Genomic DNA, 23,398 nt, shown 5'->3' on the forward strand with positions numbered 1-23,398 from the left:
ATTACCCAGGAGGGTATCCTGGCGCTGAGAAAGTGTGAGTCTAGCCCAACATAGGGCCTAGTGGGACTGCTCGAAAAGCCCGGTCTTCAGCTTCTTGCAGAATTCAAGATTGGAGAAGGAGGCTCATATGTGTAGCTCCAGGTCGTCCACACTTTGGGCACCATGTAGGAAAAGGCTTGAGTGCCGGATTGGGTTTTCTGTATGTGTGCAAGTAGGAGTCCGGACGAGTGGAGGTGTCTGGAAGAGATGTGAAAGAAGATGCAACTGTTGAGGTATGCTGGGCGAGTGTAGTGTAGTGCCTTGAAAGTGTGGGTGAGGATCTTAAATTGTGCTTGTTTGTGTATAGGGAGCCAGTGGAGCTCCTTCAGGTGTTGTGTGATATGAGTGCGGCGTGGGAGGTTAAGAATGATTCTGGCCGCCGAGTTCTGAATGGTCTGCAGCCTTCTTGTGAGCTTTTTGTTGGCCCTGGCATAGAGGGTGTACGTGTGGTCCAGCTCGCTTATGACAAGAGCGAGTGTAATGTTTTTTTGGGTGCTGATTGGCAGCCATTTGAAAATCTTCCTTATTTAGGCCATGGAAACATGGGGTGGGGACTTTTGAGAGACCAGTCTGCTCATGCCATATTGCCAATTATTAATTTGATCGCATATTTAAAAAGGATGCGTTACTATAACTACAGTGTTTGAACTATTAAATATGTTTGGAACTACCAATTTTCTTGAATAATGTGAAAAAAGTGTCACAGGGCAGGAATTAGGCAAAGTCTGGCAACCACTGATTCTGGAATAGGGGTTGCCAAGAAAGCCTTCTGAGTGCTATTAAGCACAATTGTTTCCTGTCTATGGCATCTCCAACTGTATCTTTGGCAGCACAACACTATTTACTCATGGGGGGCTGGAGGAATCTTTCCTTCCATGTTTAGGGAGCCTGTTCATCTTCAGCTTCTGTAACCTGTTGAATCGCAGGGCGTTGTGATGTAAATCGAGAGTGTGTAGTGCTTCCCATGTAAGCAGGAATGGTCTTGGGCTGCGAAATTGCAGTAACATAGCTATTTAGAAGACAGTCAACTATTCTGTCCCTTTCTGTCTGGGTAAAAAAAACAAATCAAGGAGAAAAAAGAAATAAATATGAAGAGATTGGGATGTTGGAGATCAAAATAGAATGGTTGGTTCACAGTTTATGTGGAGTTTCTTCTAACTGCAAGTAACGGCTTGCAAGTGATGGTAGTCCATTTGGTTTATTTAGGAGGCAACCAACAAGACCTGTATGGATCAAGAGCTCTCCTGTCCACCAAGTGCTTCAGTAGTATAAATGCACAGAGATGGGTTTGGAGAAGCCTTTTTTAGTGCACTGTGGGCACGAGGGACCTGACCACTGTTCTAGCAGTGCCTCTTAAATGAGCTTCCTCTCATCTCATGTCCACTGTTTGGGGAAGTGTAATACAGGGGAACGACTTCTATGTTCTATGTAAACTGAATATGGGTTTTAGATCCTGTTTTTCACTCCTGTTATGTCACATCACTATAAACTGATAAATAGGCTCCCCACCCTGTCTTCTTCCACACTGCTAGGTCTTCAGGGAAGAGAGAATACTGTATTGTATTACAACATTTATATAGTGCTTACCACCCCTATTTGTGGGGCGCTGTAGTACTTGCCTACATGGTTAACAAGCTGCAGAGTAGTAGTAGTGCATGTGGCTTGAAGGGTGTTGTCTTAGTTTTGATCATGTGTGGGAAGTGTTTCCATGCAGTGCATTAGGACCACCGAGATCTTGTTATGAGACGCAGCGCTTAGCAATGTGACGCATGAAGCAATGTGAGAGAGGTGCACAATTCATGATTTTCAGTCAGCTCTGCAGGTTCCATTGTGGTATTTCTTGAATTTATAGTTCACTTAGCTGGTTACTCCGCAGTCGTGCCCAATCTGAGATATTTTGTTTAAATGTTTGGTCCTCAGGAGGCATAGGTTGGAGGAAGTCATGGATCAGAGATCTACTGGGATGGACTTTGTTACTATCATCTCATATCTGACTGTCGTTTTTAGATGGCAAAAGGCTGTTATAGCATGTGGCTAGTTGGGACCTGCAATGGTGAACTAAATTAAAATCCTCCATTGGCCAGCAGCATGTGACAGATCTCTTAGTAAAAGAGAGAATGATAACCTGCTGTCTCTCCTGGTGTCCTCTCACTATCCGCAGAACCAAGTGAGGTGTTGTGACGGGTGATGATATAGCATCACCACTCACCATCACTCCTGCCTGCCACAAGTCTGCCCAGTCCAATGGGTGACAGTGGATCCCTAGTGGTCAGCACCTGTGCGACAGGGCTGCTGCGCAGAATGGTGGCTGCTCCCCACTATGTCATAGAGAACTGGTGCATGGCATGCTGGGACACTGAGCGAGGGAAAGCCAGAAAGGGGGAGAGCTGGGTGGCTGGACACCATTTATACTTATCACAAGGGGAATGGGGAAGGTGGAGGGAATTGGAATGGGAAGGAAAGGCCAGAAGGAACTGAGAGAGGGTGTTTTTTATATGTATGGGAATGGTAAGATCGAACATTAAGAGGTGTGGGAGGGTTGCAGGACGCCAAAGTATATTTCAGTTGGAAGGAAAAGGGAGATATAGAGGAAGGCAAAGGGAGGATAACACAACATCAGGTACATTTCATATGCAGAGGAAGTGGGGGTAAAGGCCAAAGGGTGGTAAAGATGTTAGCATGCTGCCAGCTATTTTTTTAAATATACACAAAGGGTAAGGTGGAAGAAGGGAAAGGGAGTCAGGATACTACTCGGTTATCTTTAAAAAAAAAAATGTCTAGTGAATGAGAGGACCCAGTCCCAGGCAGGTCGCTCCCTACGCCGCACAGCTCCAAACGTTTGTGCCCATGTTTCCCGCCCTTGCTGCTGCCGCGATTTTGCGCATGTCGTCTGCCTTTGTTTTTTTTCCCCAGCTGCCTGTCTGCCGTTTTCTTTCACTTTGCTCACTATCACTGTACTTCTTCCACCTTCATTGTATTCAGTTATTAGTCATTGTATTTCTCTTTACTATCTCCTTTATCTCTCCTTATTTTTCTCCTTTCTGTAACTCTCTCTTGTTTTTTGGCATTTCTGCCTCTTCCCCTTCCTGCCGCTGCTTTCCCCGCAGCTCCACCCCCTTGCTCGCTCATTGGCCCTGCACCCGCCTCCCAGCTGCTCCTCCCTCCCACCTCCCTTTTTTAATGGCTGCTGCGCCGCTGGTGCACCAAAGGCACGCCTAAGGCAAGCCCGTCTGCGCCCCTCCGCGCCTAGACCGTGCCCAGCGCCAGACCCCCTGAACCCCGCAAGAACCACAACTCCCAACGCCCCTACGACGCCAACCTCCTCTATGCACTCAACGCCGGCCATTCATCTACCTGCTTCCAGGCCACCCCGAAGCACACCCACGGACCCTTCACCTGCTGAAACTGCAGATTCACCAGCCAGTAAACACCAGCACGACCTGCCCCTCCCACCAGGGCAGGCTCAACCATCTCAGATGGATACTACTCAACATCCGCTCTGTCCACAAGCACGCCGTCGAACTCTGGGACCTGTTTGACTCCTCCTCCCTAGACTTCGCTTTCCTGACGGAGACCTGGATGAACCCCTCATCGGCACCCGACATTGCAATAGCCATCCCGGATGGCTACAAGATCACCCGCAGGGACTGCACCAACAGGCCGGGAGGAGGATCACCATCATCCACAGAAATACTCTCAGAATCTCAACCAAACCGAAGACACCCTCAGCGCCGCCGAGCACCTGCACTTCCAGATCCACATTGATCACAATACCACCCTCAGAGGAACCCTCATCTACAAACCCCCCGGACCCTGGCCACAGTTCAGCGACTCCAGACAGATGTCGTCAGCTCGCACGTCTTGGCTTCCACAGACAATATGTACATAAAATCATAACATTAAGAATAGGGGTAGTTACAAAAAAGGAATTCTAACAAGAAAATTAAAAAGGTATATATGTCATTTTTAATAGTTATTCAAATATAAAAACAAATCTGACAATACATTAGTGTTCAATCAGAAATTAGTACATGGCAATATCAGAATGTTACATTAAAACAATACATAAAAAACATAAGCATTAATAATCAACACAGTCATTAAATTAGCAAAAACGTGGCAAATCCAATAATTTCGACGCGCGCTTCGGCGTACTGACAAACGCCTTCTTCAGGAGCCACAGTCTATATTAATAGCTGAACGCTATGATTCCTACTGTATTTGACGATGCTTCAATATTTGACGATGCTTCAACCACTGGTTTGAACGTAGCAACAGGTTTTGATTTATAAAATAATCATTAACCGATATAATGGCAGTGTAGAAATGTAGTCGATGGTTAATCCATTATACGAAAAAAAAAAATTTATCAAGTGTGTTTCAGGTAAAAATGCTCATAGAGTCATGGGGAGATGTAAAATATCTTCCTTTAGTGCTATAGCACAGCCTCACGATAAAACTGGTACATTAAAGTAAGCGTTTTCTCCCTCACCGGAAATAGTTCTAAATAAACTTTCAAGCCGACATAGGGAAGCCGCTTATTCATAAACGCATTGCCGTACTTCAGAACGGTAACAATTGAGATAGTGTTCCCCTTGTTTCTGATTTGTATGCGGTGGGTGCTGCTATCAGTCACTGCTGGCGTCTCCGGGCCGTTAGGAAGGATGTATCCACAGACTACATCCTCCTCTGAGACCTGAACTTCCACATTGAGGACACCAACGATAGCAACTCCACCACCCTGCTGGACAACCTCGCCAACCTCGTACTCAAACAGCTCGTCACGACAACCATCCAGTCTGCCAGACACACGCTTGACCCCATCTTTTCCGCCAGCAGCCACGTCACCTTCACCCACACCACCGAACTCCACTGGAGTGACCACTGCTGCATCCACTTCTCCTTCAATACCGCACACAACCACCCGCAACGAATCCCCCAACACAGCTGGAACAAGGTCACCGAAGGCCAGCTAATTGCCACTCTCGTCCGAGACTCACCAACTGACCACACCGACACAGCCGCCCGCAACCTCAGGCAATGGATCGATGACTGTGCCAATGCTCTTGGCCGGATCAAGAAACCCTCAAACAGATGCACTGACAGAAGGGCCACATTATTCCCCACTGACCTGCAGACGTGCCAAAGACTCAAGAAGAAGTGACGCCACAAACAAACACCGGACAACCACGCAGCCCTCAAGAACGCCAGCCGCAGGCACCACCAACTCATTCGAACCGCCAAAAGGACCTCCTTTAAGGAACGCATTGACAACAACGCACACAACAGCAAAGAGCTCTTCAACCTCGTGAGCGAACTCCCCAACCCCAGCTCCAGCTCTAACGACATCCCGGTATCACAAGACCTCGTCGACTATCTAGCCACCTTCTTCCACCGCACGATCATAGACCTCCACGACCGCTTCAACACTCAGGCCCCCCCCCTCCCAAGAGCCGCCGACACCTCAGACTCACCGCCCCCCAGTCACACCGGCATCCTGCTCTCCTGGAAACATGTCAACAACGAAGACACCATCAAAACCATGAACAAAACCTACTCCGGCTCACCATCAAAGCCCTGCCCTCACAACATGTTCAACAAAGCGAGCTCCATCATAGCACCCCTACTCCAGAAGATCTTCAACAGCTTCTTCGAGACCGCCACCTTCCCGGAAAGCTAGAAAGATGCAGAGATCAACGCCCTACTCAAGAAACTCAATGCAGACCCAAAGGACCTCAGGAACTTCCGTCCCATCTCCCGTTCCCAGCAAGAGTTATCGAAAAGATCGTCACCAGACAACTGACCGCTTCCTCGAAGAGAACAACACTCTGGACTCGTCCCAATCTGCATTCCACAGCAACCACAGCACCAAAACTGCCCTCATCGCCGCCACCGACGACATCAGGATCCTGCTTGAAAATGGCGAAACTGCTGCCCTCAGCCTCCTAGACCTCTCGGCCGCCTTCAACACTGTCTGCCAACACACCCTACGCACACGCTTCCACAACGCAGGGATCCGTGACAAAGCCCTGGACTGGATCACCTCCTTCCTCCCCGACAGAACCCAGAGAGTCCGCCTCCCTCCCTCCATTCCGATCTGAAGCCACCAAAATCAACTGCGGCGTACCCGAAAGATCATCCCTCAGTCCGACCCTTTTCAACGTCTACATGACACCGCTCGCCAACATCGCCCGATCACACGACCTCAACATCATCTCATATGCCGACGATACCCAGCTGATCCTCTCCCTCACCAAGGACCCCGCCACTGCCAAAACCAACTTCCACGAAGGAATGAAGGACGCTGCCGAATGGATGAAGAATATTCACCTGAAACTGAACTCAGACAAGACGGAGGTCCTCCTCCTCGGCTCCACCCCCTCCGCCTGGGATGACTCCTGGTGGCCGGCCTCGCTGGGAGCTGCACCGACACCCACTGACCACTCACGCAACCTGGGGTTCATCCTGGACTCATCACTGTCAATGACCCAGCAAGTCAACGCCGTCTCCTCCTCCTGCTTCAACACCCTTTGCATGCTTCGCAAGATCTACAGATGGATCCCCGCCAGAACCAGAAGGACGGTCACCCAGGCCCTCGTCACCTGCAGGCTGAACTACGGCAATGCCCTCTACGCGGGAACCACAGCCAAAATACAGAAAAGACTTCATCGCTTATAGAACACCTTTGCACTCCTCGTCCTAGACATCCCCCACAACAGCCACATCACTGCCCACCTGAGTGACCTGCACAGGCTCCCCGTCGTTCACCAACTGCCAGCTTCGCTCTGCTGACCTCGTCCTTGCCACCGTTCCAGGCATCCACCGAACTACCACCACCGGTAGATCTTTCTCCCACCTCGCCTCCAAAACTTGAAACACCCTCCCCCTCCACCTGCGACATACCCAGAACCTGCTGAACATCAGGAGACTTCTCAAGACCTGGCTGTTCATACAGTAGCGGCTCTTCCCCCCCCCCCCCCCCCCCCCCCCCCCTCCATCCCTCCCTCAGTGCCTTGAGACTCTTGCAGGTGAGTAGTGGGCTCTACAAATGGGTGATTTATTGATTGACCTGGGAGTGGGAGACGCGGGTTGGCAGGTATGGTTTGTTTTATATTGAGTGGTGGTTGAGGGTGGGGGCAGAGACGTCACCTGAAGAACACTAGAAGGCCACAACTTTTGTGGGTGGTGTATTTGGCATGAATACCCTATTTCTCCAAGCACCCATGTCCTCTGGCCCATTAGGTAAGCTTAATATGGGGGGCGAAATGCGGCATAAATAACTAGGCCTGGGCGGTGAACTCTGTTGAGTTTGAGGGGTTTCCTGCACTCCGTGGAGCACGCAGAGTTCCGAAAAACTCTGCTCCACAAAGCGAAGCACAGTTTTTTCCACTCTCGACAATGTTAAGTTGGTGAGCGAGGAAAATCCAATGCTAGACCACCGCCCAGTGAGATTTCTCAACACAACCGGTCGCGGATGTTCACAACCGCTCACTTTGAGAAGCCATCCGTTTGCGTTGAAGAAACTGCTGCTCAAGTAGAAAATCTACTTGTGCGGCAAAGAGAAGCAGCGCCCTCTTGCGCTGAGCATGGTGCTGCTTGCGCTGGAAAATTGTGGGCCAAACACCGGGTGCTAAAAATCATAGTGAAAGGCGCGACCTAACGCACTCTGCCGCTTGCGGAACTCTGCATAGCGTGTCAGAGTTTTTTGTTCACTTCGCAGTGTTCTGCTAACGCCCAGGCCTATTCATAACCTTATATTACACACTGGTAGATCTCAACAAATGGGTTTTTAATATCATAGTGTTCCCACTGGCAGGAAAGGAAATTCAAACTTTGCTGTTATTACATATGACATCACTTGGAATCAGGCGGTCAAAAATACCCCAGTTGTTAATACCTTCACCCGCTTATTTTGCAGGGCAGAAATATTCCAATTGAAACTTGAATTTCAGATTTCAATAAAAGTTCAAATCATTCTCATTGCGCGTACTATGTGTCCGTCACTCTTTAACCCCTAATCTCCTCCCTCCCGATTCCGGGACCTCGTCTGGTTACTGTGTCGGTATTTGCCTATGCATGGACCCCTTGGCATGTCTCTCTGCTTTCCTATAGGAGGCCATGTCGGCGAGGCAGCAGCTAGAGGTGAACACAATGGCGACGTGAGGGTGATGGAGCGGATTCAGGGACACTGGTCACTTCAGGCAACAAGCCTTTCTCCTTGGTGATGCCGATCAGCATTTGTCACATGCAGTGAGGCGGAGGGGGCGGGTGAAAAACCCCTTATGTTGCTGCAAGGGAATTCTTTCTCTTTCTTTGTAACGGAATTTTGTTTTTCAGTCACCGAAAGCATCCGAATATACAGCCTCCTATCAGCTCTCGCATCCATGCAAACATCAAGATTGCAGGTTTAAGGCCTGGCAAGACTGATGGAGGTAAATACATCTAATGTCCGTGGTTTAGGAATTAAGTATGAATCTATTACGTACAGCGATGGGAGAACCCGAGAAATAAAGTGCGTTTGTGTTTCCCCATAACCTTTTACACTTAGTCCCTTTTTTAGTGGTAAGGTGGTACAGTGACTGACGCACCTGCGGCTTAGTTTTGTCTATGATTTGAAAGTTTAAATCCAGGCAGGGCCAACTGATGAAACTTTAATATCTCTATGGTCATAAAAAGAGTACCGCTTTTGTGTGCAATGGAAATAGTTCTATTTTTCGTGCACCGCCGACCCTCGTTCTGTTGTAAACGTTCTCATATCCTGCGACTGCCGATAGCAGCCTGAAACGGTAATTATGGCGGAATAAACTGCTATATAAAAATGTTTTTAAAAAGTTAACCCTGTGGGGCCAAAATGACTGGACTTAACCCTTTTTTTTTGTTTTTGTTTAACTTTTGGGTTCCGCACTTGTATTCGTGTATTTTGAATTAAACGACCAAAACGAGAAAAATGCAAAATGCAATCAAAAAAGCATGAGAGGGTGAACGAACAACTAGCACCTGACATGGGGCAGCTATTACATGTCCTCACGAGAGCCCTTTCATCCTGTTCTGTTCACTCAGCTCGATTTCTGCAGTAAACAGTTATCTACGATTGAAACCATGTGTCCGCCGGGGGCTCCTTGTGCTGGTAAAGCGGCTAGAGTCCCCCCCTTCCAACAGGCATGTCACTCCCAGTGTCTGCGGCGCATTTCCACGCGCAGAGCCTGACTGACATCACAGCACCTTTTGTTGCTGAAAGCCTTAGCTGGTGGACAGACAGTGTGAGCAGTCATGTGAAATCGGGAGAGTCCATTTCAGAAGAAAGGGGAGCCTCCAAGTGATCCTCTGTGCTTCTTGCTACATTTTAGCTTTAATATCGCCAGCACTTATTGTGCAAAGCTGGCTGTTTTGAAATACTTTTTAGTCGGGGGGTGTTGCGTTTTGCACAACCTTCCAGGAGACTGAGTCATGTGCTCAATATTAAAGACTCCCCTGGTGCGCGCCTCTGTGGTGCAGTCCAGCCTTCAGCTGGAGTGTGCCTGTAGCAGCCTCGTCTAGCTATGAAAAGTTTTCGAAGGAATGTCAACTCCACCGTCCAGCGCTCGGCAGCCGGCAGGAACCTGGAGAGCCCGGGGGGATTCGCAATGAGGGGACGGGAGCCGACCTGCCCATTGCCCACCGTCCCAAGGGACAATTCAGCGGCTCCCCTTTGAGGTGGATTAAGCAGAGATTGAAGAGCATGGTGACGCTGCCCCGGGACCGCGGAGAAGTATTTAAGAAACGCAGCACCCCTGGGTCCTGCCCGGGGCAAAGGGTTGTTGACACTGCCGGGCTGAAGCACTGCTGAGGCGGGGGAGCAGCTATGGAGGAGGAGGATCAAGCGGCCTGTCCAGAGCCCCAGGAGGAGACGGGCATGTCCGATGGCATTTCCAGGCTCTGGACCGATGTGATGGGGATGCTGGTGAGTTGTTGTGTGCAGCCGGTGAAAGGGTCGGGGGAGGGGAGAGCGCTGGGGAGCTTGGGGGACGACAAATCACCGAAGACCCAGCAGACCTGAATCATACCCGAGAACTTTCATAGCATTCGTAATCCATTAGTGATCCCAAGATGTCCCCGTGCAGGCGTGAAGAGATCATCCAGTCCTATTTGTGAAGGTGCATACTGGGTACTGTAGTCCTGCTTATGCAGCGAAGAAAGTAAATCCGTAAGTACCGGGAGGGGGCAAAAAGGACTGAGAGCCATCCCCACACACACTGACATGATGCATCATCATACTGTTCTTTATTGCTTTGTTGGCTTTTACTTCTGTATGGCTACATACTTTGTTGTAGGTGTCTGTGTGATTTACAGTGGCACAGTGTTGCCACCCACAAAAACTGGTACTCCTGTTTTCCGACCTCGGAAGGATGAATGTATGCGCGAGCCTTTATCAGACTGGAACTTCATTACTAATTGATCCAGGCTGCTCTCATACTCCGTTCAAACAGCTGAGCCGATTTTGTTTTGTTTGTATTTACTTCGCCACATCGAGCATATGTACACAGTGATGTATACATACGTCACAGAAGTTATTTCCGAGAGCATCCTGACCAGCGATTGCAGCGCAGCAAGCGTGACGGGGTGCTCAAACCATACCTTCACTTTCCAAAACAAAAGCGTTCCGCACCAAAAGGCATGCATTCACTGAACATGACAAAATGCCATGAACTGTGTTTTCAAATTAAAGTCGTCCTATGAAATGTGTCGGAAACATTCAGTGAGGTACTTAGAAGGCAACGATTGTTTTATTTTAATATGTTTTAATATGTTTTTGTACTTTTGTTTGGTTCCTCGAAATGTGTTTCGCGGGTTTGTTTTGGACTGGTTTTAGTTGTCATGCATGACTTTGTTGGCCGAGTTCGGGTTCCCCGCAGAGCGAGGGAGAAAGTGCATGACTCAGAAATACTTTCCCTGCCAGACTTTTCTTAAGTGCTGCTAGTGCGTGCACCATGGCTGTGCACCCAGGTGTGGTGAAAACCCTTGCTGATTACGTTATCCCTGCCGCCTGAAGGCATTCGGGAGATTACATACATACATAGAATTCCACTCTGTGGAGCGAAAATCAGATTCTTTTTAGGTGTCAAATACAGACTTCATTGTATCCATACAGATCCCTGAGGTTTTTCATTTGTTTGCATAAACAGCTGATGCAGTCATGTTTTTTTTTATTCTGGCACTAGCAGCCCTGTTCTAAACATGGGATCAACAGGACTACAAATCCCAGAATGCAGAGCCAAAACCTTTACTGGATTAGTTTGTCACGCATCGACTTTGGAAGTTTGAGAACTCAAGGTTCTCCCACTGGTGTCTTCTTTGGTGAAATATGTTACCTTGGCACACTGAGAGCACCTATATGTAATGTGTCTTTAAAATATTCTTCGGGGAAGTTGATTCTGAGCCAAGTGTTTTTTTCAGCTCCACGGTACATTTCCATGCCTGGCTGCTGAAACATGTCCATGGAACGAGTTTAGAAGCAGGGTTCAAGTTTCCACGTGTTGTGAAAACGTAAGGAGCACTCGAACTACATTTGGAATTCACAGTTTAGCTTCGCCTGGCATGCATTGTAAAACTGACAGTGCAAACGCGCACCCCGGAAAGTTTTGTGGACATTTTTAGGACATTTTTAGGGAGCACGTGGTGTTTTCATTGATTTCAACAGCATAAGCATTGATTTTCACTTTGGTGTAACTCCCATATTGATAGCAGGTGCAGTGGCACCGGGTTCCACTGAACCCTAGTTATTGCTGAATTTCAGGATGTAATAAGCGGCCAAGGGGCCCATTTGCTCCCTTGCACCACTGGTGACACAATTGAATTAGGACTCCTGTTCCATGGTCGTACCACAGAATACTAAGCTTGAGACCACGCCATTGACCTCCCTGTCTGTCATAAGTGTTACTTGTGTGGTAACTTTTGTCATTGTTTGTTTCTGTGCTGTGTGTAAAGTCATTTGTTGCACCAGTGCAAACGCAATAAGAATAGTGCGATAACCAGAATGTTGGTGATGGTAAACAGGCGGGCAATCTTTCCTTGTTACACCACCAGATCTTTTAAATCGAAAACCGGGTCTTACTTCTGCAGCTGAAGGTGCATCTAAGAAAATAGGTGGATACAATGGTGTTCACAGAATGCTCCAGTGTTAATGGACAGGTCTCATCCCTGCTTTTATCGTCTTTATTTAAGCGTCATTGCCCTCTGTTGAGGTCATTAACAGCTGTTAAATGCTCACTGTGCCATTGTGGGCCAAGCTGAAGGCTAGACTGTGAAATTATTAAACGGCGAATTAACAGCAATAACTGACTTTGGAATTATTGACCAGGGAAGGCTGTGACTTCAAGCATTAGAAGAGCCGTCACTGTGCCAGTCTCAGCCTTGCATGCAGTAAGTTAAAACACATTGTGTGTCGCCACCACCTTCCTTTCAATAGGCCGGGCCACCTGCAGCGAGAGAGCAAACCCGAGCCCCTCAAAACTCGACAGCCCTCCATGGGTCGCAGTCCCAGACACTGCATTTAATTACTTCACAGCATCCCGAGCGACAGCACAGCAGTGAGTCAGAGAGGCCTACAGGCCCGGCCTCTGATTCTGGAAGGCATTGCCTGTGTTTGTTTGTCTCTCTACTCTATCGTACCCATAATGCAACTCTTCTCAGGGTGGGCCATATTTGGCTTCTGCACACTCACAATAGCGCCCCCCCCCACCCCAGGGAACTTTACGTACCATGTCGTACATAATTACATTTTCTTCACTCTAATTTTCACCATCGTTTTACTTGCACAGTGCTGGGTCTTGAAAACACGCAACATAACCTGTGGTAACCCTCAGTTTAGTCTTCTGTTTGACCTTGCTAATTTTCGCGCAAATTCCTCCTAAAATCTTTTGACAGCACGACGTTAAAGGGAGCACACTGATTGCAGCCTGCAAATACTTCACCTGCCAGTAACAAACATGGCGCCGTGTTTTTGCTCTGAGAAGACCGTTGTTATGCTAATGTTGGTAACATTCACGCCAGTGCTGCCGCCTTGCCCCAATTAATGGCTGAAAATGTAAAGCAGGCACTGAAAGCTTGCATGGGAGAGGGGCCCCGTCCTGCTCCTGCCAGATTTTTGGGATTAGACAGTTCGGCCTTTGTGGCGAGTGTCTGTTTTTTCCGCATGCTGTCTGGTGGCCTGTTTCCATGGTTGGACTGTGAGGGCAGGAGGTGACTGTGGAGAGACCAGGGTTGTGAGTGGAGGTCCCAAAGGCCTAAGGCCCATAGGAATGAATGGGGAGTTATTCCTTATTTGCGATTAGCAATTAGCTAATTGCAAATAAGGAAGCTATTTCTAGGGTGCCAGGGGTGTCCAAAGGACACCCTGTAGCACCCCTGAAATGTAATCTACATTGGTGTTGCGCACACATGTCCAAAGGACATTTGTGTGTGTAACATGCAACTTAGAAAAATGCATTTTTCTAAATTTTCGCTATTTACCACGAGGTTTGACCTCGTGGTAAATAGCGGCCCAAAATTGCGATTTTGCAATTTGAAAATGGTTCATGAATTGCATTTAAGGAATCTCAAATAGAGATTCCTTAAATGCAATTCCTCACAAATGTGCGATTTCTTTATTAGCGATTTTTGCATTTGGGATGATGAATTCCAAATGCAAAAATTGCACTCGCAAAGGGCCAGATTCTCAGAATCTGGCCCTTTTGCGAGCGCATTTCGCTTGATGAATCTGGCTGTATATAAATACAATTTACGATTACAACTGTACTGGGAGCTAGCCTGTTTCTAAGCAGTCATGTGGCAGTGGGGATATGAGGCACAGGTGAAAAAGTGAGCTACAGTAGGTTCACACAGTGGTTGAGCCAGGATTAGAAGCCTGATTCCCTAGTTCTACAGCCTGTACATCAGCCAGAGGGCCACGCCACTTCCGGAAAGAGGAAGTGACGTGGCACCACGTCTCACTCTGAGTTCTGCAGCGAGCGTCTTCACATGGGACTTCTTCTTTCCCGGCTACCAGTATGAGTTTCCAGTCATCTTATCCTTCCTTGGTCAAAAAACGTGCTTGAACCCTGTCCTGTATCCGGTTGCTTTTCCCAGGGTACTTTCATTTCCCCATATTTTAAGGGGGTGAAGCTTTTCACGTAAAAGGGACGGATGGACGGAGTTTCCAGCTGGCCCTGGGACCCATTGGCCTGCTTTACTGTAACGTAGGCACAGTTTATTCCACATCTCTGCCAGGAGCTCGCTTCCCTGGCTCCGAGCGTCTGTGGTACCACATCATTACTTACAGTGCCGTGGCTATATACAGAGACTACTCCCAGCTCAGACTGAGCTCACTTCAAAGGAAGAGACTGACGGCCTCCGCCCTTCCCTTGCTCCCTCCCGCTCGCGCGCTGGCAGTGCAAATTAAGCATAAACTGTGAAGTTGCCTTTCATGCTTCTCGCAATGAAGTTTAATACCTTTAACCACACAGGGAAGGGGAAAAAGGAGGGTTGTTCTGGAAAGGGAACGCACGTATGGATGTCTCCACTCGTGCTAAGAAATTATCACAACAGTCCAACGAAAAGTGTCTGATCTTGGTCCCAGTGCCTGTAATATTGCCCACGTTTAAGTCGTGACATTGCATCCTTCTACTGCCTTGTCATACCATGTTTCGCCTTCATACAATATGGCTGCCCATAACCTTGGTCTGAGGGTCAGGGGTCAGCCGCATTATTTTAATAACAAACAAATCAATCTTGAATTGTAGCCATTAAAAAGAGACCTGTTTTAAACAATAGAGAGATTATCAGTTGACCGTGATAAAAATGTTTGTATCCCAGCAATCACGGTAATTGGTTAGAGGACGCTGCTCTTATTTTTATGAGAATATCACACGAGGTGGGAGTGGAGAGAGCAACCCCTTTCACAGCGCGACACAGGAACACGCTTCGATTATCAAATTTGGGCTCCCCCTTTGATTTCTGTGAGAGCTCGTGGTTTGCGCTCCAGATATGTGCACAGTGACAGAGGGGCGAAGACCTGGGCTAAATCATCACACTCCTCAGACACCGCATCCTCCCAAAATAAATGGTTGACCACAAGAATCAGATCACAAAAAGGAAAGGGCATCCTTTGACCACAAAATCCCACGTTGGTGGTTTGTGGTGAGGGCAGTGTCTATGCTGGGAAATGCTGTGTTGGACAAGCGGCAGCTCCCAGCAGTCTGATGACTCCAAAGCAATGGGAGGGTTGGGAATGCTATCTGCGCCTTTGAGCTGGACCCCGGAAAGCCGCAGTAATGAGGCATGTGGATTGCCCTTAGGAATTATCCAACCCTTGCCCCCTGGATAAGACTGTGTTTTGTAAAGATGTTTTGTGACAGTATGTACTGGTCTAGTTCTCCTATTTAGATTTATCAAAATCTCTAACTGTATTGTTGTAACATCAGATATGTTCCCAAGTGGAACATAGTGAACGTTTCGGAGTCCTCTTCCATCATGGTCTTGCTTCATCAGGTCTTCAAAACTGATACATTATATTTCTACTCCAGCTATTAGGAAAGAAAGAGTTCCAAGAAATCCTCATCAATATATAGGATACAGTAAATACCTATGGACATTTGATCCATACAATAATCGGCCCCTTAGACTGGCTTAATTTAATGTATGTAAGATCAATCTGTGAAATGCCTTGTAACACATGTAACACGCTTTCCTCGAGTAAACATTCACATCATTAAATAATTAACCCGGGTAGTGATCAGCAAACCGCCATTTTGGCAAAAGTTGTCGGAAGGCCTCATTCTAACTAGGGTGCTAAAAATTGGCACAAACATACAGTTTGCAAGCAGTATTGAGTTGTTTTGCTCACAAGTATTACTTTTTTGGGGTGACTCATTGTGAATCATGTGCAAAAAAAGGTTTATGGAACTGTTTTTCTGCACAATTTTATCTCCACCTTACTCCTAGCTTTCACACTTTCCTCCAGGTAGCATCTGAAGTAAGCTGCCTGATTTCGGGACTGAGCGAAATTTGTACAAATCCTCTACTGGGGTCCAAGTGAAGATGTTTAACCCGATTTAACACTTTTTAGTCCAACTCGGGAAGTGGCTTAAAGTCTTTCTGAAACTTGCCCATACTCGACTGTCAGTAGAAGGGTCATTCTGCAAATGGCATGGGAGCTGATAGCATGCTGTAAAGTGCATTGTTTGCTCTTTCAAGTGATAAGATTGCTTAGAGCTGTACCAGGGATAGGACTTTGAACTTACTTGTCTGACCCAACCCCTTGAAAATGCTTCTTTCCACTGCTATGCAGGCACCTTCAGTACTGCTAATGAAACCCCCATATCAGGTTAACGGATAATAGTGCCAGAATGCAGCACTTTGAAGGTATTTAGCTGTCAGTACGTGGACTTGGGCTATCTGAGCCCGCCCCAGCTCCCTCTGTTTTACGCATTCCTAGAATTATTGTAATCCAAGTGCTGAGCTTGAGCCTGAGAGGAAAGCTGAAATAGGGTCAGTTATCTGTGACCATCTGATCAAGTGGACCAAGCACATTTCTGCCAGTTGTATGGATTTTTATTTTTTTATGTAACTGAATTACTGATTTTACTCTCTAATGAGGTCCAACTGGACTGAAAACTTCTGGAAGTGCCTTGTGTTTCTCCTCAGAGGGAGTCTGGCCTGTCAGCTTGGTTTGCACTGTACCTACTGTAGCAGAACCAAGAATGATTTGTACAAAATGGACCCTTTATACAGTGGCATACTGGTGAAAAATACAGTGGGCTGGATTACGACACCAAGTGATTGCCAGTGGCTGAGACTTTTCCCAGCCTTCGACTGATCACCTTTGTGTTTTCATCGGGGCAGTGCCCAAAGTGTGCCGGGTAAGCCCAAAGTGCGCTGGGTACACCCAAAGTGCGCTGGGTGTGCCTAGACATGGGTCTTTTGCTCAGCACTGAAACTGCACCTTGCTGATGAGACCAACTCCTATTTCTGTGTGCTTGTTTGTTTAGTGACGTGCAGGTGCCTGTGACTGGTGTGTGTTAATGGAGATATGAAGCTCTGGTTCAGAATGGGAGTAGTTTTATGCTGTTCTTAAAGTATTATCTTGTGTTGTAGTGTTGAACTGAGAGTAGACTGAAAATCAGTGGCTTGTCTTCGCTGCTTTATGCGCTTTCATGCACATAGCTGAACTCAAAAATTCTTTCTTGTAACTCTATGCTTTTCAGTATTAATCCCTTCAAAAGTGAAGTTTGAGCCAAGAAATAACATTAAGATTTGATGTTTTTGGCACAATATAAACCATAACACAGATGTCTCTCAGTCAAAGAATTACTCTTAGCTTGACAGTAAACCATAAGATCATGTTCTCACCTCGCCTCCACTCATACCACAAACCGTTTTTAGGTCGATCCTGGGCAACACATGCACTGCGAGGCATGAGGTATTCACGAAGGGGTACAAAAGGGGGTGGTAATGGACGGAGCATCTGAACCAATCAAACACTCACACCCAGTCAAAAGATCTGGGTTTAATCCATCACCGTTCTTTAGCCCACTCTGCCACCCCAGTTCAGACATGGCTATATGCAAATCAGTCTGACCCTGTGCCTCATGGGAACAGTCTGACCCTGTGCCCCTTTTGTACCGTATTCACGTAGGGACTTTTTATTTTTTCGATTTTCATAAATACTTTATTTAGGGCCAGATGTACGACGCGCAAAATAGCGCCTTGCAAATTGGAAGTTTTTTGCAACTTGCAATTTGCGAGGTGCTGTTTTGGATGTACAACAGAGTGTATCACACTGTTTGCGAATCCAAATGGGGGCACAAATTGAGAGGCTCATGAATATTAATGAGCCTCTCGCAATTTGGATATACTAAGTAGACCTCAATATTGTATAGTCTGCCCTTGATGCAAGGGAGTGCTTAACCGGATATGTAAGAGAAGACCGAACTATAAATTAGGTTAGATTTGGCAGCAAGGGGAAGTAACAAAGAAAATGTTGACAACTGTAGGGGTCAGCCAAGGGGGCCCGTACTTGTGTTTTTCATCATATATACTCCAGCAATCCACTTCTAGGCAACCAGATCCGATATTCCTCAAGTGGGTGAGTTTCCATTGCCCGTAAGGATTATTGTCGACTGAGGCGTGTTTTCCTTGAATGGAAATTTCCTCCAGGATCCATTGGGTTGGGTAATACATTGGTAATTTTGTTTCCTCTACAACATTCACCTAAAATATGAGAATAGCTGCAGAAATATTTTCGACTTTCTGCAGGAAAAGTATGTTAAGTCTGAGGGGGACTACTAAGAAGTCAGTGAAGCAAACGTGGACAATTATGGTAATGTTCCTCCAAACGAAGAAACGGTGCACCTGGCTTCACTTCGTATTTTTATATTCAGCGCACGTGAGTGAATGAATGGAAAGCAAGCTGATTGAAACATCTAGAGTCCATACCTGCCAACTTTGACATTAATTCTACTGTGTGAGGAAGGGGCGGGGCATCAACGGAGCGGGTTCTGGAAATGGGGCAGGACGTTGAACCTATGGGCCTCTGTGGAGGGATGAAGCAAATGGATGGGGCTCAGAGCCTTTCACTGTCCAGCAACAGCCCCCCCCCCCCACCGAAAATAAAAATTTGAAAAAAAGCGATGTCCGAAGGAGGTTGTAAGTCACTGTTGGATGTTGGCTGCGCAGAGTCTCCACACAGGGAGCTGGAAACCCGCTCTATGCAGGGGTTTCCGGCTCACTTTGTACACACTGTTTGATATTGGCATTTGACCAGGTGATCACGCGAAGGCAGCCAATATTATGTCACATGTTGGCACCGCGTGAGTTGGCAGGTCTGAGAGTCTCTGCCGCAGTGGTGCCCATTTCTCCTCAGTTACTCTCTGCAGTGCTTTACGTCACGGTCTACTCCTTCAAATGTCGCCCCAAGGGCTCACATCTTGTAGCACTATCTGCACCCTCACTCACTTTTTCTCTGTCCCCACTTTGCAAGTTGCCCCCTAACAAAACACAGTCAGGCGCTTTCTGCATTCATCTTTAGGCATTGGCAAAAAGCCCCTCTGAGTGAATTAGTGACTTTGGCTGGTCACCTTTCCTACAAAGAGGTATAATATCAAGCCGCATCTCGGCTGAGCTGCTGGTAAAACAAATGTGACTCCAATCGTGCAGTGTTGCTATGTATTACTGTCAGCCCCACCTTCTTGGCCCTAGATATTCATTTTTCTGTGGGCTTCTAAACGTTGTCTGGCTACTAACTCAGGTAGAGGTAGAAATCTGTGTGGCATCTGCAGAATCCCCAACGCCTGTTGGTAACTAAGAACTGATTTTCCTGTTGAAAAATCTAGGCTGCATTTTTGGAATGTTCCTTCTTGTTGCCTGAACCGGCTGGAAAATGTTAAAAAGTTTCTACTGGACAATCGGGCACTGCAGATCCAAAATTGATTCACATTCATAGGTTTAATACTTCACAAATCAGTAGCTAAATTGACACATTGAGAAGTGTTTGGTAAAAGTTACAGCAAAAGATATATTTTAGATGGGTAGAACTTCGCAAGCTGCGTCTTTTTACCAACGTGGAACAGATCCCCCAAATGTATCTGGCATCGCCTTGCTCTGCAGTCCGAAAAGTGGGTCCTCGAAACAGAAAAGGATCCACTGAGCAAACTTAAAAGGGTACTCGACTTCCCACAATCCTCCTTCTGGGCTATCATTGTGGATGCCTGGAAGTACAGAAGCATTCATTTCCCTACCTAGGATTAACTCCTCGGGGGCTGTAGCTTGAAATGTTTTCTTCACACAAATAAATTATCTGACAGGTAAATGTTGAGCAAATATATGTAACAAGGAGGCCCAAACATTATGTCTAGGCTTGCCACTTGTCCGTCAAAAACCAACGCTAAAACTACTTTTCATCTGGCTCAGGCAATGGAATCATCGCTTGCCTTAGACATGGAGTCAACGATATCCGGATTTGCCCATTGGATCAGTTTGGAGTTGATACTAGCTCTGTGGCACAGAACTGGGACTGGTGAAGTATTAAGAGAAATGTCCCCTAGGCTGCCTTGTCCCTCGTAGTTTCCTCCATGAGAATGATCCTCTCTTAATTTTGGAGAGACGTTGCATTTGTCTGAGAGAGCATAAGCTCAGAAATCAGGTCATGACTCTGGGGTACCCGAAGAGCAAACCCCGGTCTTTGCTCCTTTGGGGTCTATGAAGACTGTTCATAGGGAAGCTTGTCGCAGTTTAAGCTTCCGCAAACCCTTGAAGTAGAAGGACAAATGTTACCATAGAAAGCAATACTGGCTAGCCTAAATTTTGCTTCAGGAGGTATTCTGAAGGCCACTGGAGTTATGCGGCAGTAGAAGACCAAATAGGACAGTCAAATTACGTGGCATAATGTATTGTATTGTATTGTATTGTAATTGCATTTATATAGCTTTTACTACCCCTGAAGAGTGTCACATTCTTAACGTGATGTCAGTGACTCACTTAATTCCAGTGGCCCCTACTATACTGCCTCTTCAACAAGACACGGTCTTCAGGGATCATTGCACACCCAGGCCTGAGTCCACCCTTCTTTTTTTGTCTCTTTTTTTTGAAACCCTACGTTTTGAACTGCTGAGACCTGACAAGAAATCACAACACTGGAGCTCACATCCTTCAACCTAAAACGCCCAGTTTTTGGTCCCAATACGGATTTCCTCAGGAAGCGCTACATAATGAGGGCAGAATATGGCGGGAAGTTGAATCAATTGCGTGTGCTCTGCCTGCACGCTCACGCATAGAAATGTAACAATGCCACGTTGCCTCAGTGTACCTGGGTGTGTTGGGATTACAGGAAGGGGCTACAAAAGGCTTCGGGGAAAACAAACACTGTTGCAGATGTCATTTCCCTTTCTATTTAAAGGTTTAAACTGTAAGAAATGTGATGAGGAATTAGAGTGAAGTCGTCTTTCACTCGATGTGCGTGACACGTTGGATTCTGGGCCTGGTGTGTTTTAAAAAAATAAATTAAACTCCTTGTCGCGATACCTGCCCAGCGATTAGAAATGTAGTAGTCAGCAACACATGCCCAACCGTTCATCCAAAGTCATCACTAAAAGGTGTGACGAACACGTAATTCCAAATTACAGCTGTAAATAAAGTTTACATTGCGTACTGGTACAGATGCTGTGAAAAAGTTTGATATACAATATGTCTGTTGCTGAAACTTCTCAGTGCTGTGCAGTACGTCCAGTGGGTTACTTAAGAAGGACGCAGAAACAAGGAGGGTTTTTTCTGGAGGAAAATTAGTTGAATGTATCAGACCCAGACCATACGCATCAAAAGCAGTACCCCTCTCCATGCTCTGTGAGATCTCCGGTTGGGTATTTCTACGAGGTAAAGAAAGGACACCAGGTGACATAAGGCAAGGATATGCACTACCGTCCTCTATTGTTAAGGGAAAGTAAACCATGCTTGGAATCCAGAGGGGGCCCATCAAGGTCCTGGTCACTGGTGACACTGCTTTGGCTGCACCGGTGATGACCACATCCCTGCTCTGCGACTCACCTCAAAAACGATTGTTATTAGCGTGGCCTGCCGGCAGACTACCTCATTCCTATTCATTCTTAGACTGGCCTTTGAAGGCATTTTCTGTCTGCATTTTCAAATCATTTGCAGAACCTCTGCTTAGAAGAACGCACATAACAGGGTCGAACTGGGAACAAAAAAACCAGGCCCAGACACCAAAATAAAAGTGCCCCTCATTAGCGAACAAGATAGCTCGTCGGACATATTTGCAAATCGCGCCAGTTTTGAACTTGTAAAGAAACGCTGCAGGAATATTTGGCAAGGTCTGGGAGACTGCATGCATTCATGTCTGCTGCAGGCAAGGTTTATGGTTATATTAGGAGAAATCATCAGCAAAAACCAGCTCAGCCTGGCCACAAATTAGGCCCACAAACTTCTAAAAAAGGCCCACACACTAATCAGTGATACAGGCCCAATGGGCACTGCATGATTACCCTGACCCATCTCTTTAGCCTAAGCAAGTGGATACTAGCCCCCTTACCCCCATTACCTCCCAGAGCATCCTGGTGCATGTTCTGTTAACAGAGCAGAGAAGTAGGCTGCAGAAGAGATTAGGGATTGTGTATGGTGGATGGGAATCTTTTTTTTTTGGGTGTGTTAAACTGTTCCAGTGGACTCTCGCTTCTGTAACAAAATATGTTATTTGAAATGTTTTTCATATCTTACACTTTCTAAATTAACTTCTAACCTGAACTCGTTTGCCTTTGTCAAACTGGGTGCTTACTTTCATGCACTCATGACCCCCTGAGAGTCCTTTAAGGCAAATCTCTGTAGATTGTTTATTTATTATCTTATTCGTCCCTGCATTTATACCCTTTTTCTCTGTCCGTGTCTGACTCTTCAAATTTAAAGTCATTCAAAACTGTATAGATTGGGGAAACTAGAATCAATGCTGCAAGAACCATTTGTTGATATTGAATTTGGCAGCGCATGCCATTAAAAAGCATGGGCGAAAGAGTTCGTGTAATTGTAAAAGTAGAACGACTCTTATGGGACAAAGCTTCTTGGGCAATTGGTTTATAAATTAAGGCCTTGCCCACTGTTTCTAGGTCTACTCTTTGGCCATAGAAAAGCTGTAGTGAACTTAGTGTCTTCCAAGTTTGCATATTGCTTTTTATTGTCAGGTTTTATTGTCACTTTCGTTTGCTTGCTTCTTATTCAATGGCTTGCCGTGCTTTTATTGTGTTTGCCCTTCCACTGGAGCATAGTATCTTTATGATCATTTTCTTTAGCTGGCAGGTATTCTTCCATTGCTTACATTTAGGGAACGACTTTTTCATTGAGCACTCTATAAGAGTGCATATGTTTTCTGACTCTTGCCGCCCCATGATGTGTTGCTCCTCAACCATCCAAGCCTGGCTGTAAAAGCACAGCGCCAGACATATGTTTGTTATGGTATGACTGAAGAGCAAGCTTGCAGTTTTTTTTGGTTTTAGCTCCTGAATTCCAAATATTGCAAGAAACACAAGCTTTGTCACACAAAGCTTCAGTCACTTGGGTGGTGTCCGAGGCAGAAGGTGTACATAGCTTGATACTTCTCCTGGAAGCTCATAATCTGCTTATTGCAGGATAATGCAGAGGATCAAATGGCTGGATCCTGTGGAAAGTAAGATCTTGTGGAAAGTAAATCATGTCTTGGCATGTGTTTCCCTTTACCTTCTGAAACGTATTTTTTTCAAATTCTCTTTGGAGTTTCCTGAGTGTCAAGTATTTGAGAAATGAACCATGCCATTTATAAGGATGGAAAACATTGAAATCAATGTGCAGTTTTGAGATACCATGTGTT

At 46.5% G+C, this 23,398-nt stretch overlaps 1 protein-coding gene across 3 annotated transcripts in view; it reads left to right on the forward strand.

Moving 5' to 3' along the window:
• The window catches only part of SASH1 (SAM and SH3 domain containing 1), a 576,231-nt gene that overhangs the window by 165,735 nt on the left and 387,098 nt on the right, over window positions 1-23,398 (forward strand). For 2 of the 3 annotated variants that reach the window (XM_086927459.1, XM_086927461.1), the window contains exon 1: window positions 9,528-9,979. The exons of the other annotated variant lie outside the window; for it this stretch is intronic. In XM_086927459.1, coding sequence (XP_086783585.1) covers window positions 9,881-9,979 — 99 coding nt within the window. In that variant the 5' untranslated portion in view covers window positions 9,528-9,880. Of the gene's footprint in view, window positions 1-9,527; window positions 9,980-23,398 lie in introns of those variants that run through there. 3 annotated transcript variants of the gene reach the window in all.

Source organism: Lissotriton vulgaris, chromosome 6, assembly GCF_964263255.1.
Source record: "Lissotriton vulgaris chromosome 6, aLisVul1.2, whole genome shotgun sequence".
NCBI classification, from domain to species: Eukaryota; Metazoa; Chordata; class Amphibia; order Caudata; family Salamandridae; genus Lissotriton; species Lissotriton vulgaris.